Below are 13578 nucleotides of genomic sequence, written 5' to 3'. Positions count from 1 at the left end.
CACCGCCTTACCCACTCGCTGGCAGGCATCACAAGAGCGGCAGAAATTGCCCACATCTCGTGATGGCCCCAGCCAGTAGTAATGCTGTAATAACCAGGCTCGTGTTCTGTTGACCCCCTGATGTCCCGTTAACGGAATAGAGTGAGCTACCCGTAACAGTTGCTGTCGGTACCCCTGGGGCACTACTAGCTGTCGCTTACCGGTCACCCCCTCCTCTATCCCTGGGTTCCCTTCTTCTCTATACTGGAGTCCCTTATGCCATAGGCAGTGCTCAGTGCCTTCCCCTGCCTGAGATTCGGATGCCTGAAGTCTCACGCCGGCCAGGGTAGGGTCTGTCTTCACTGCCTCCCTAAACTGGGCTCCTAATTCTGGCCACCATGTCATTGTCCGGGGAATGGGGAAGGGTGAGGGGAAACAGTAAGTCAGTCTGTGGTTGCAACTGATCCTGGCTTACCTCCCCGGGCTCCTCTGTGCCCTCCGCTAACGTTGGTCCCAAAGGCTGGGGGACTGGCGCCGCCGCCATTGCCGCGGTCTGGCTCCGGGTAACCATCGCCACTGCAGCGGGCTTGGGCACCCGGTCGTAGGTGCAGGTCATCGGTCCCAGATTGTTGCCAAGAAGAACTTCAGCATCCAAACCGGGTAAAACCCCCACCTCCCGCACACCCTGGCCCTCCCCCAATCCAAAAAGATTCTGGCCACCTGCAAGAAACATGGCTCTCCGTCGGCCACAGTGATCTGCATCCCAGGGCCTGGGAGCAATTCCTCTGGCCAGACCATATCAGGTCGGACCAGGGTCACTGCAGCTCCTGAATCCAGCAAGCCGACTGATCGCCGGTCACCGACTGTGACCAGGGTGAGATGTCTGCTCCGGCCGTCCGTCTGCTGCAGGGCTGCACTGATCTGTCCTCCGCTCCTGGCTGTAGGCACCGATGAAACCAGGACAGGTGTTGTATGGGACATCTCGCAGGGTGTTGTTTCCCTGACCGGTCCGGTCGCCTTTGTGGAAGCCAACCGCACACAGGCTACCGGCTTCGCAGTTGGGGTGCGTTGCCCCTGATGGGGTCCGCTGGAACGCAGGGGTTCCGGGCAATCTGGTCTGATGTGACCAGTGCGGTTGCAGTTGTAGCACCGGCACTCGTGCCGGAGCTCCCCTGCCTTCTGTGGACTGCTGCCCGCAGGCGGCCTCTGAGTCCATTGGGGGGTATTAGCAGATTTCTTGGCCGGCGCCGCCGCCGCTTTGGCTTGTGCCTTGGCGGGCATCAGAGCTCGGCTGGCCACATAGTCATCTGCTAGCCTCGCCGCCTCCTGGTAAGTCTTGGGCTTTTTGTCGTACACACAAGCCCTCACCGCCGGCGGGCACAGCTGCATGAGCTGCTCCTGAAAGATGAGGTCCAGCAGGCGTTGGTAAGTCCTGGCCTCATAGCCCTCCACCCAGTGTATCCCGTACAAAGCCATGCGGGTCACATAGGTGACATAGGACTCCAGGGGCTGCCTCTCTTCCAGCCGGAATTTACCCCAGTAGGCTTCAGGGGTAAAACCACACTGAAATAACAGTTCTTTCAGGTGGTCATAATCATCAGAATACTCATCTGGAAGTGCCATCATCATCTGTTTAGCCAAGCCGGACAGTATGGGGTCCAAACGTGCAACCCTATGCTGGGGAAGCACTTTATACCGCCGGCACTGCGTTTCAAAGTTCTTTAAGAAACTGTCGATCTGGTCAGTGCCTTCCACGAACTTGGTGAGACTGTGCTGGTCCAGTTTCAGTTCATCTTTGCTGGGTTGGACAGAGGGGCAAAACGCGGGTCTGTTCACTGCCATAGTGATAATCTGCAGCCGCTCCTACGGTGTCCCTCTGTCACCACCTGCAGTAATCAGTGCCAACATGTCAGGGGTGAACGGACTGGTAGCCGCAGCAACCAGTGCCCCTCCTGTTGCACTGGTCCCAGGAGGTGCACTCGTTCCCTCCCCGGGATTCTGCCGCCCCGGCACTAGGTTCCTTCCCTGATCTCCGGGCGGCTGTACAAGGGCAAGCTGAGCCGTATCCTAAGGCTCTGCAAGCCGGGCTTCATAGTCACTGATTGCCGCTATCATGTCTGCAACCTCCTGGTTCTCATAAGGCAGTCCATATTCACGGCACTTGTCCTTCAGCTGAGTTCGAGTCCTCAGGTTGGATGAGCCTTCAGCCTCGCTCATGGCTCACGGTCACAGCAGTGAGGTGGTGTTACAACTTGTGTTAACTGTTGCACTACTGTGTGTTCAATATCTTTAGTCCTAGGAACTCGCAATTACCTTCGAGTTCCCACTATATTACAGGGTCCCTCAGTACACTGTAATACAGGTCAAGTTCAGTCCCGCCACTGCCACCAGTTTTATTAATAGCCTGTGACGGTAACTTTGTGACAGGCTATAATAATACACCAAATAACTGGGTTGAACTGAACGAGGCTTAGATATAATAAAGTATATTTATTCCTTAAATAGGTGAACACAGCAATATAGTACAGTAACAGGCAAGAAGGTAACACCTACTTGGGGTTGGGGGATGAGAAGTATCAGATAGCAATTCTCCAGCAATCAGGTAACAATCAAGATGGTATTAAGGATATAGGGTTGGCCAGTTTATATATCTTTGTAACCCTATTCCTAACATTGAGTACAGGCTATTGGATAACAATTACCTATATCCAATCTTTAACGTGGGAACACCGTTTAACCCATGCCCCCCAGCTAGTTAGCCCATGCACACTAGGACCCTGAGGGTCTCATTCTGTAGCCCCACATTTACATCAGGGACGCCGGCCAGTCTGCCAAAAGGAATATCTGGCAGGCTCTTCTTTGTTTGGAAGTGTAAGGTATGACACTCACAAACCACTCCAGTTTGACGCTTCTCCGCCCTCAGGTAAACAGTGAGGGTGGCAAAATCTTTTGAACAGCACTTAGTCTCTAGACATTGGGCCGCCCCTCTGACCATCTGCTTCCTTTTGTGTAAAGGAATCTTCGCGGGTTTTTATCCCCGTCTTGGAATACAATATTAAAGGTGAAACATAAACATATTAAAATATCCGGTTCTGTTGGATCCAGCGGGTCCAAACTGCCCAGTTCTTAATGCTGGAACTGGGACACCATATGGTCCAAGTTTCAGCCTGCTGCGACCTTCAGAACCGGAGATACACAAATACTACTTAAACCGTTTCCTATTTTAATACAAAATTCTCAGCTGTAAATTAAATCCCCATTGAAAACAATGGGCTCCGCCGCCATAGACTTTCAATGGTAAACCGCCGCCATTGGCGGCTATGGGAATCCGCCGCCATATACTTTCAACGGGGCATTGCCGCGTTGAAGCCTATGGGGTTTCTCCGCCATAGCCGGTCAATGGGAACCGGCCGCCATTGAAATCTATGGGAAAAACTCCCGAACCTTTAAGGTGGTCCATACTCCGTTGGGTTGGTCAGAGAGGGTCAAGAATGGTTCTGCAGCCATGCCAGAGCAGTGACTAGAGGTACCCCAAACCCTGGCCCTCTGGACCCTCTAGAACCGGAGATATGGGCTTATGGTTTGTAGCGTTTCTGACTTAGTCGTTTTCTTGTGCTGCTTCTGCCGCCGCCATTGGAACCTATGGCGCGACCCGCTTTACCAGCACAAACCGTTCCGGGGGTCCTGGATTCTGGGACCCGGTGGTGGTCGAGTGAGGGGGGGCCTAGGAACTTGGGGCAAAAAGAATTTAATTTCTGGGTACCCTAGAACCTAAGATTCCCACGCCACTTGACGTTGAACTTGACTAATCAGTGATCAAAGCTCTTTTTCAGACATTGTGTCCGCTTTGCGGTTTTGCGGTTTGGACGGCTGCCAACTCGTTCCTGGAAAGTGCCATCGAGGAATCTCCATTGAAGTCAAAGAGCCCATTGACTTACAATGGGAAACCGCCGCTCCTCCTCTCGGACGCCACCTGCTGGTCTTCAAGGGAAACAGGTCCAAAACAGCTAGATCCACCATTGAAAACATTGGAGCTTCAATGGCGGCCTATGGGACCCTGCAAAATGGTGCCTGAAAAGGCGGGAAAATTAAACAAAGGGCTATAATCACTATACAACTATTAACCCTTGCCCTCCCGGATGGATCCCAGTGTGTGTGTGGTGCAGACACTGACATAATAATAAAACATGGGAACAGGGGAACATACATTTTCATGATATAACAAGGTGCAAACCACATTCCTGGACCGCAGTCCAGTTAATCCCTTGTCTCCCTGGTGAGGTCAGGGGGTGGCCATATGGGGTGCAACCCCTTTAATACCGGGCCAAACCCTCTCTCCCTCTACACCCCCCCCCCGTAATGGGGAGACATTATTGTATACCAGTTACTTGCAATCAACTGCAAAGATAGAATACACATGAGTATGTTTGCTTGTCTACCACAGGTACCCAAACCTGCTTCATTGGCCCCTTGTCGCAGCATGTCGTGCAGGGGTTATGCTGCAGTCAGTGATTCTGGCTAACTACATACAAATGATCACCCGTTGGGTGTATGGCTTTTCGCTTCATATCCACTTTATTACATGTAGTCGCTGGAGTTATTGCCTGCTGCATGAAACACTTTACACACCGCTAGGGTGAATGAGACACCAGGGAATGGTTCTAATTTTGAAGCACAGACAAATAACCACGCACACCCGGGAAGATAACTCACTTTTTTAATTAAAGATCAATATTTTTTAAAAAAATGACTTTCACATAACACTGCGCTCTGTTAAATGTACATGCCTAGCTAATTACACTTGTTATGGTGACACCCACTTCATGCACAAACACGGGTATCTCCTGCATGAGATATGTGGATCTATAATCAACAGATGAGAAAAACAGGGGAATAAATGATATGGTCATTTCAGCCATTCAGTGCCAGAGGGACCCGCTCCACAATGTTCGTCTGTCCCTATATGTTCCTAAACGGAGCCTCTGGTATTGAAGGTGTTAATAGGAATTTATCAGTCAGTGAATGGGGAGATAAAAGAAAATTACTTTTTTACATTTGGATGTACCATGAAGTTCTTGCAGTGTCTAACCTAGGGATAGGGGGGTCCCGATGCCAAAATACCAAAATTCCTGTTTTTCCTTCAAATACTTTCTGGGCAAGATACCCATCTATCTGAACAAACGCTTCACCCCTACCACATGCAGCACTTATCATCTGAGATCTGACTCCAAAAGACTGTTCATGGTCCCAAGGTTCAGCAAAGTATCCGGCCGCTCCTCCTTCTCTTACCGTGCACCCCAAAACTGGAACAACCTACCGGAGACTCTCACAGCCGCCACCAGTCTAAGTTCATTGAAAACCAAAGCTGTCTCATATTTGAGTCTGGTCTGTAACTGTTACATACGCCTATAATATACTGTATATGATCTCTTACAGTGCATGCAATGTCTTGTATATAATCTACTAGCTGATATACCCGGCGTTGTCCGGGCGTGGAAGGGCAGGGGGCATGGAGTGGAAGGGCGGGGGGGGGGAGTGGAAGGGCGGGGGGTGGGGAAGGGGAGTGGAAGGTCGGGGGGGCCAAGGGGTGTAGAAGGGCAGGGGTGCAAGGGGCGGGGGAAGCAAGGGGTGGGGGGGTGGGAGGGGGGCTAAGGGGCGGGGGGGGCAAGGGGCAAGGAGGGCAGGCAAAGGGCAGGGAGGGCAGAGGGCAGGCAAAGGGCAGGCAAAGGGCAGGGAGGGCAAAGGGCAGGGCAGGGAGGGCAAAGGGCAGGGAAGGAGGGAAGGGGGGCAAAGGGAAGGGGGGGCAAAGGGAAGGGGGGCAAAGGGAAGGGGGGCAAAGGGAAGGGGGGGCAAAGGGAAGGGGGCAAAGGGAAGGGGGCAAAGGGAAGGGGGGCAAAGGGAAGGGGGGGCAAAGGGAAGGGGGCAAAGGGAAGGGGGCAAAGGGAAGGGGGGCAAAGGGAAGGGGGGGCAAAGGGAAGGTGGGGCAAAGGGAAGGGGGGCAAAGGGAAGGGGGGCAAAAGGGAAGGCGGGGCAAAGGGAAGGCGGGGCAAAGGGAAGGGGGGGCAAAGGGAAGGGGGGCAAAGGGAAGGCGGGGCAAAGGGAAGGGAGGAGAGCGCCGGGTAAGGGAGAGCAGCGCCGTGTGAGGGAGGAGAGCGCCGGGTGAGGGAGGAGAGCGCCGGGTGAGGGAGGAGAGCGCCGGGGAAGGGAGCGGTGTGTGAGGGAGGAGAGCGGTGTGTGAGGGAGGAGAGCGGTGTGTGAGGGAGGAGAGCGGTGTGTGAGGGAGGAGAGCGGTGTGTGAGGGAGGAGAGCGGTGTGTGAGGGAGGAGAGCGGTGTGTGAGGGAGGAGAGTGCCGGGTGAGGGAGGAGAGCTCCAGGTGAGGGAGTAGAGCTCCGGGTGAGGGAGGAGAGCGCCGGGGAAGGTTGAGAGCCGGGGGGAGGGAATGGCCTATGGGAGGTGAGAGCCGTGGGGAGGGTGAGGGCCGTGGGGAGGGTGAGGGCTGTGGGGAGGGTGAGAGCCGTGGGGAGGGTGAGGGCCACGGGGATGTGAGAGCCGCGGGGAGGGTGAGAGGCCGTGGGGATGTGAGAGCCCGGGAAGGGAGCGGCCTGTGGGAGGAGAGAGCAGGAGAGAGCGTGCTCTGGGGGGCCAATGAGAGCTGTGGGGGGGCGGGACACAGGGGGGGGGGGGCAGACACAGGCCAATGAGAGCCGTGGGAGGGCGGGCGGACCGACGGACCAATCAAATGGTCTCCAGAAACTCTCAAACAAGATTTTCGATTATATAGATATATATAACCTGTTCCCATAATGCAACTATCTATTTGAAACCATGTATTTGTCATCATTAATCTGTACCCAGGACATACATGAAAACGAGAGGTAACTCTCAATGTATTACTTCCTGGTAAAACATTTTATAAATAAAAAACCATGTAGTGCGGTGCTAAGAATTCTGGGGCATGTTTTCTGTGCTCAGTGGTGATTGGCAGCTGCAGATCACTGACAACTCTTTCCCCAGAATTCTTAGGGTGGTTCTTTACATGAACCACCAGAGATACAGACAATGCAGTGGCCCCCCTTAGCATTGCTGGGCCCATTGTCTTGCACCAGCTGCACCACTGGTATCTGCCCCCAAGTTCTTGGCTTCAAAATAGAATCAAAGGTTCACAGAAGTTATTTTGTGGGTTCATAGTAACACAAGTACGAAATAACTGATGTAATTTTCAAGTAACAATATTCCCTTATATGGAACATCTTAGCTTGGACAGACCTTTCTTATTTTTATCCTTTATCTATAAGGCGCGATCATATTCCTCAGCATCGGAAGAGATAACATTGAAATATTACGTGCGAAAACATTTCATTAATGAAGCACTAGTTTAGTACAATGAGTAGAGACGCGTCTGCTCCAACGAGCGTACCATCTAAAATGAAAAAGAGGCAGAGTAGAGATACAAGGTGTGTTGTGGGGGAGACGTTGGAGCCACCCTGTGTGTGCAAAACATTCCAGAGGAGGAGAATTGGCATGATAACTATAGGAGCTGTTTAGCATGAGGTATTTTCTCTCAAAGTGAAGGTGTGATATTTTCATTGGACCTGATGAAGGACACTGAGAGTTTCGAAAGCTTGTAACATATCAACTACTTGTTGGTCCAATAAAAGGTATCATACCCCCTACTCCCTCTCCCTCCCCCTCCCCCTCCCCCTCCTTTGTTACTACATAGCAGACAGGACCAACACAGCTACTGTACCCACTGTTCTTTGCTCTCACGGGGAATAAAGACTTTAAAGTGTCACTACCCTTACGCTTTTCTTTGTTTACACAATTGGAACCAGGCATGGTGGCAGAGGTAAACAGTGCTATTTTCAGGGTGGAATTCCCTGGTTCCTGAGATATTTGCCAGTGAAGTTAACAGATTTAAATCTCCCTTCAGGGGAAACAAAAACAGCTACCAAATGTCAGGCCAATAGGATGCTGCATCTGTCACCGGTTGCGGCTTCCTATTGGATGGCCACTTAAATTCCCTGTACAAACCAGGAAGTAAGACCGGTAACTTCACCAGTATCTTGGGAACTGGGGGATCGTGGAGGTAAAAGTAGAATGGTTTAGCTCTGGGGGACCTCCCTGTTTCAACCCTGTAGCAAAAAGGGGGGTAGTTAGTGGGGATTGCGGCTCTGCGTGCTTCTGTTTACAGTCTACGGTAGGGGTGGGCAACTCCTGTCCTCAACAGGTCAGGTTTTTAGGATATCCCTGCTTCAGCACAGGTGGAGCAGTCTTCGACTGAGCCACTGATTGAGCCACCTGTGCTGAAGCAAGGATATCCTGAAAACCTGACCCGTTGGTGGGCCCTGAGGACTGGAGTTGCCCACCCCTGTTCTACGGTTACTGTGCATTGTGCCAAAGGACCAACGTTTCCAATTAGAAGGGGTAAGATTATAAAGCAGGTGGGAAAAGGGCTTCCATTGGTCAAGCAACTCAGTCATGATAGAAATAATGAAATAATAAATCTGTACAGTGCAATATAATCAAGTCAAACCTTGTGAGGAAGCACCTCAACCAGAATGATACTCCTAGGAAAGGTGAGAATTATACTATCAAACAATGTAATCTGTCTCAATACTAAAGGCACCAAGGCCACTAATAATGGCGTGCTGCCTTCCTCAAGAATGAAATGATCAAAACTTTCACCTCATTTTGCACCCAAGCTACATTTTGACTTTTTCAGTTGCGAAAAAATTCTGTGGCCTCATCAGCGTTTCCAAGGATTCGACCATCCTTATTAATGCAGGCCCTGAAACAGGACTTTTGCCCTCTTCTCCAGCAAGATCCCTACGTCAGGGTCTGGAATGGCTTACAAAGGCTTGGGGAAACCGCAAATTATTGGCACAAAGGTTCGATTTTTGAACTCGTTTTCAAGCAATGCGAAAATTCAGCAACTTTGGCAAAAACACACACATTTTTGTAGACACATTTACACAACTTTGATGCAGAGCGCGAACGCTGGACGTAGAGCTGGAGAAGGGATAACACAACCACAAGTACGTTTCTACGCTGATGCTTCCATGGGAGAATAGATGCCCGTCACCCCCAGTGCACCATCCTCGCCCACTGGTAAGCCAATGATTTCTATAGGTTTGTGGGTGTAGCTTTTCTTTCCCCCCCCGGATAATAAATATACTTTGCTATCGGAGCAGTGCTTTCCTTTTTAAGTTTAAAATAATGATAAGGGATCATAGAACAACTCACGTTAGTGGCTTCTCCAGACGGCTTCTTTGGGATCCAATAACTTCTCCCAGAGTGCAGAATGCCTGCCCCAGAAAGTCCTAAAGACCAAGGAGAAGTCCAATGTTATCACAATTACCATAGGGATTAGCCCAACATTTACAGTATATGCTGTCGGTATCAGTGCAGTGCAAACCAAAGACTAGTAACAAAGTATTGTTGGCTGTATCCATTAATCAAGCGTTGGACTCCTACACTGTTTTATTATGTTTGGGTGAGGGAGTGGCTCAGTGAGTAAAGACACTGACTGGCACTGAGAGTCTGAAGCAGGGGAGCCTGGTTCAATTCCCGGTGTTGACTCCTTATGACCTTGGGCAAGTCACTTTATCTCCCTGTGCCTCAGGCACCAAAAACATAGATTGTAAGCTCCACATGGCAGGGACCGGTGCCTGCAAAATGTCTTTGTAAAGCGCTACGTAAAACTAGCAGCGCTATACAAGAACATGCTATTATTATTTATGTAAGGATTCAGAGGGAGTGCCAGACAGTCTCACAAGGGGACAAAATCCCACAGCTGTTTGCATCACTTAGTTTTTTCAGGTAAGTGTTGCATTAAGTATCTTTTTATTAAGAAAGCCCAATTTCCCCCCTTTGTCACTTATTGGGAAAGATGTGTTTTTGTACGTCTGCCAGCAAACGCATATTCCCTTATTTAAATATCCAAGCTCAGAACAATTAGTTTGAACATGAACAGACCATACATAGAAACCCTAAAATGATGGCCAATGCAAATAAACCAGCTCAGGCGCAATGTTTCCGAGATCTTGATTTAATCTGAATTTGTAAGTGAATTTACCTTTGACTGGTATTCACTCATCACAAATCGCAAATAAAGCACCAAGCCTTTCCCTTGTGTTCTGGGGCGATTCTGGTAAGTGGGTGTTTTTCCTGCTGATTTTCGTGAATAGTCATGATTTCTGTTGCCAAATTAGGATTAGCACTAAGGGGAAACAGCTTTTTAATTGCACGCACATGAATAAAAAGGTGTGTTTTTGCTAATTTGGTGGTTTTCATCCACCATAAAGACAGGAGAAACCCTCAAAGAGAGGGTTAAAAGGCCCTTTACTGTGTGCAGAATCACTGCTCTATGTTACAGATGGTGTATCTCTACATGTATGTATATATTATGTATGTATATATATATATATATATATATATATATATATATATATATAAAAAGAAAAGAAAAAAAGGGCCCAATCCTAGTGCATTACTGTATAAAAAAATGGATTTAATGTTCCAAAAAACTCAATGGTTAAACTCTCAAACAATGAAGATAAAAAAGCATGTATGAGATCAATACTCATGCTCCGATTTGTCAGGAAAGAAGCTTCTCCTCTGCTCAGCTGCTCTGCAGACCTTTTGAGTTTGAGTTTTTTGGAACATTAAATCCATTTTTTATACAGTAATGCACTAGGATTGGGCGCTTTTTTCTTTTTCTATACAGGTTGAGTGGGGAGGTCGTTGGGCCCGATCAGAAGGCTGCCTCTTCCTGTTTCAGTGTTTTTGATTTGCTGTATTGGACTTCATTTTTTGGACTCACATGGATATTATGTTTTAAGTATTGTCATTTTTTGTTTATATATTTTTTTATTAGTATTTAATACATTTTTGAGTTAAATAGGCATCCACAGCACTATTTTTAATTGGTTTATATTATTTAATTTGGCTACTCATGCTGGGACATACATGTGTGATATTTAGTGGAATATATATGGCTCATTAACACATTGGTGTAGATCCACTTAGATTTTATTGTTCATTACTGACTGGGCATTGCCAGCAGCAGTCACCCAAGCGCAGTCTTTTTTGTATATCTATCTATTATATATATATATATATATATATATATGCAAATGTAAATACAACTGTATGCTCATCTGCATGTCTTAGGCAGGTCTGCAACCCGCCTTTCACCATTATCACCCAGCACACAGCACTTCCACTGCAGCAAGGGATTCTATACATATATATATATATACACACATATATGTATAGTGTAAATGAGTACTGTACTTCAGTATTAGGTGATACCTTTTTATTTGGACTAACAATTATTTGGACCAACATAGGACAAGCTTTCGAGAGTTCTCCTCTCTTCCTCTGGTTGGCAATACTGATTAACAAAGAAATCTATAGCTAAAACAGTGTTTGGGAGTAACACAGCTATTTCCATTTATATATATATATATATATATATATATATATATATATATATATATATATATATAAATCAGTATTGCCAACCAGAGGAAGAGAGGAGAACTCTCGAAAGCTTGTCCTATGTTGGTCCAAATAATTGTTAGTCCAAATAAAAAGGTATCACCTAATACTGAAGTACTCATTTACACTATATAAATGATATATACACTATATATATATAGATATATACATAGATACACATATAATAGATATATACATAGATACACACACACATATACAGTATATATGTTTATTGTCGCCTTTTTCACCCACCATAACTTAAATTATGTATGTGTGTGTGTGTGTGTGTGTGTGCCTTGATTAGTAGCAGCTAGGTGAATGCTAGCTACTGTGGGATAGTAGTGGGAGAATTGTGCTGACAAACAACTGAAAAATAACAATAATAAAACAGAGAATACTAATGCACAGATATCGATATCTAAACCCTCCTATGTGGAGGATCAATAGTGATCCGTGCTGCAGACATTGCAGCTTGTTCTGTTTCTCAATGGTTTCCACCCACCCCCAAGAAAAAGAAGCAATATATACTGTAGTAAATATGGGGAAGGTTTTATTGTTTGTTAAAGAAAAGTACGAGTTTGGATGCTACAAACCGCCAGGAATTAGCTGGTCTGCAAAATTCTAACGTTGCTTCATCAACAACGAGGATTAAAAAAAGAAAGAAAGAAATTGTCAAAAGAGTGTCATGAATGACACTATTAGTAAATCACCCCCTTTGACTTTTGCATTATTTGTGAATCCACCCTACTTCTGCCAATGGGGCCTGCAATGTATTGCAAAAAGTGTTGCAAAAATGCCAACATTCAGTAGACTCTCGTTAACTAGCAAATAATTCACATCTCTACTTTTCTGCAGTTGCACTGACCTTCCTGAGTTCAATGACACACACGCTCGTGTACATCTCATTGATTCATTGCTGCTTATTATCCGGCGCGGCTAGCAATATTTATTATGTTTTGCACAAACCCACCGCTAATAATTCTTGATTATAGGAGAGGCAGGATCCGGACATCCTACTCTCTCTGCGGCTGCTCTAAATATAGCTTGGAAATGCACGTGGAAGAACCCTCTTTCTTGCACTCGTACTGCTTCGTGCTTCCATTCTTCAGCTGGCTGTGCCAAGTACTCCCACCTGCCATCTCCCTCCAGAACATAAGCAATGTCCTTGGAAGTCCCTAATGTGTCTGCAAAATAGGACTGTTTTCAGCCATTACTGGGCACATTAATCAACCGCTCGATTTTTACCCCCCTGGTTCTTCATGGAGGAATCACAAAGCAGCAGAATATGTTTCAAAAATTAGGAACACTTTTGGAGTTCCCTCACCATGCTCGGTTTACCCTTTCACTGCCAGGTTGGTCAGGAATGGCCTGAAACATGGAATATGGTGGCAGACAGGTGGAGATGAAAAAGGGACAATTCATGTCTTTCCGGCACATCTCCTTATGAAAGCGTAATGAAGCATTTGGATGCTGGCCAATGTGGTCCGCCGTAACCCACAGAATTTTAGATATCATTGAATATAAACAAACGAAAAGTGAAGTCCCTCGTTTAACACTTTGGGAGCCCCAAGACGTAACCTAGAGGTCACAAGGGCCGATGTTCCAGGTATATCGTGCATTAAACCAGGGGTGCTGACCTCCAGTCCTCAAGCCCCCACCCCCCCAACAGGCCAGGTTTTCAGGATATCCCAGCTTCAGCACAGGTGGTTCTATCAGTCCCTGCTTCAGCACAGGTGGCTCAATCAGAGGATCAGTCTTCAACAGAGCCTCTGATTGAGCCACCTGTGCTGAAGCTGGAATATCCCGAAAACCTGACCTGTAGGGGGGTCTTGAGGACTGGAGTAGAGCCCCCCTGCATTATACACGGGGAGATCGTGTTCCCTGCTCCAATGAAGCACTTAACCGATTGGAACAGAAGTGGAGTATCCTTCCCATCCTTGGGTCCTGCCAGCGACCGTGTGAGTGCTACATTAGGCGATCACAGGGTCGGGATCCAGAAGACCCACGGCACGCAGATGCCACGTGTCTTCTGGCACCCAAAGGTTTAACTTGGCCGCTTCACCATACAAGTAGAACGTGGACAGTGCCATGTTTAA

General features: G+C 47.8%; 1 protein-coding gene across 1 annotated transcript in view; it reads right to left on the bottom strand.

Annotated features, from left to right (window-relative positions):
• The window catches only part of CPNE9 (copine family member 9), a 156079-nt gene that overhangs the window by 88140 nt on the left and 54361 nt on the right, over positions 1-13578 (bottom strand). The window contains 1 exon segment of the mRNA XM_075574372.1: positions 9224-9300. Coding sequence (XP_075430487.1) covers positions 9224-9300 — 77 coding nt within the window.

Source organism: Ascaphus truei, chromosome 17 (genome assembly GCF_040206685.1).
Source record: "Ascaphus truei isolate aAscTru1 chromosome 17, aAscTru1.hap1, whole genome shotgun sequence".
Classification (NCBI taxonomy): Eukaryota; Metazoa; Chordata; class Amphibia; order Anura; family Ascaphidae; genus Ascaphus; species Ascaphus truei.
Note: the sequence above shows the minus strand (reverse complement) of the source record. Positions and strands in the feature narration are given on the sequence as shown.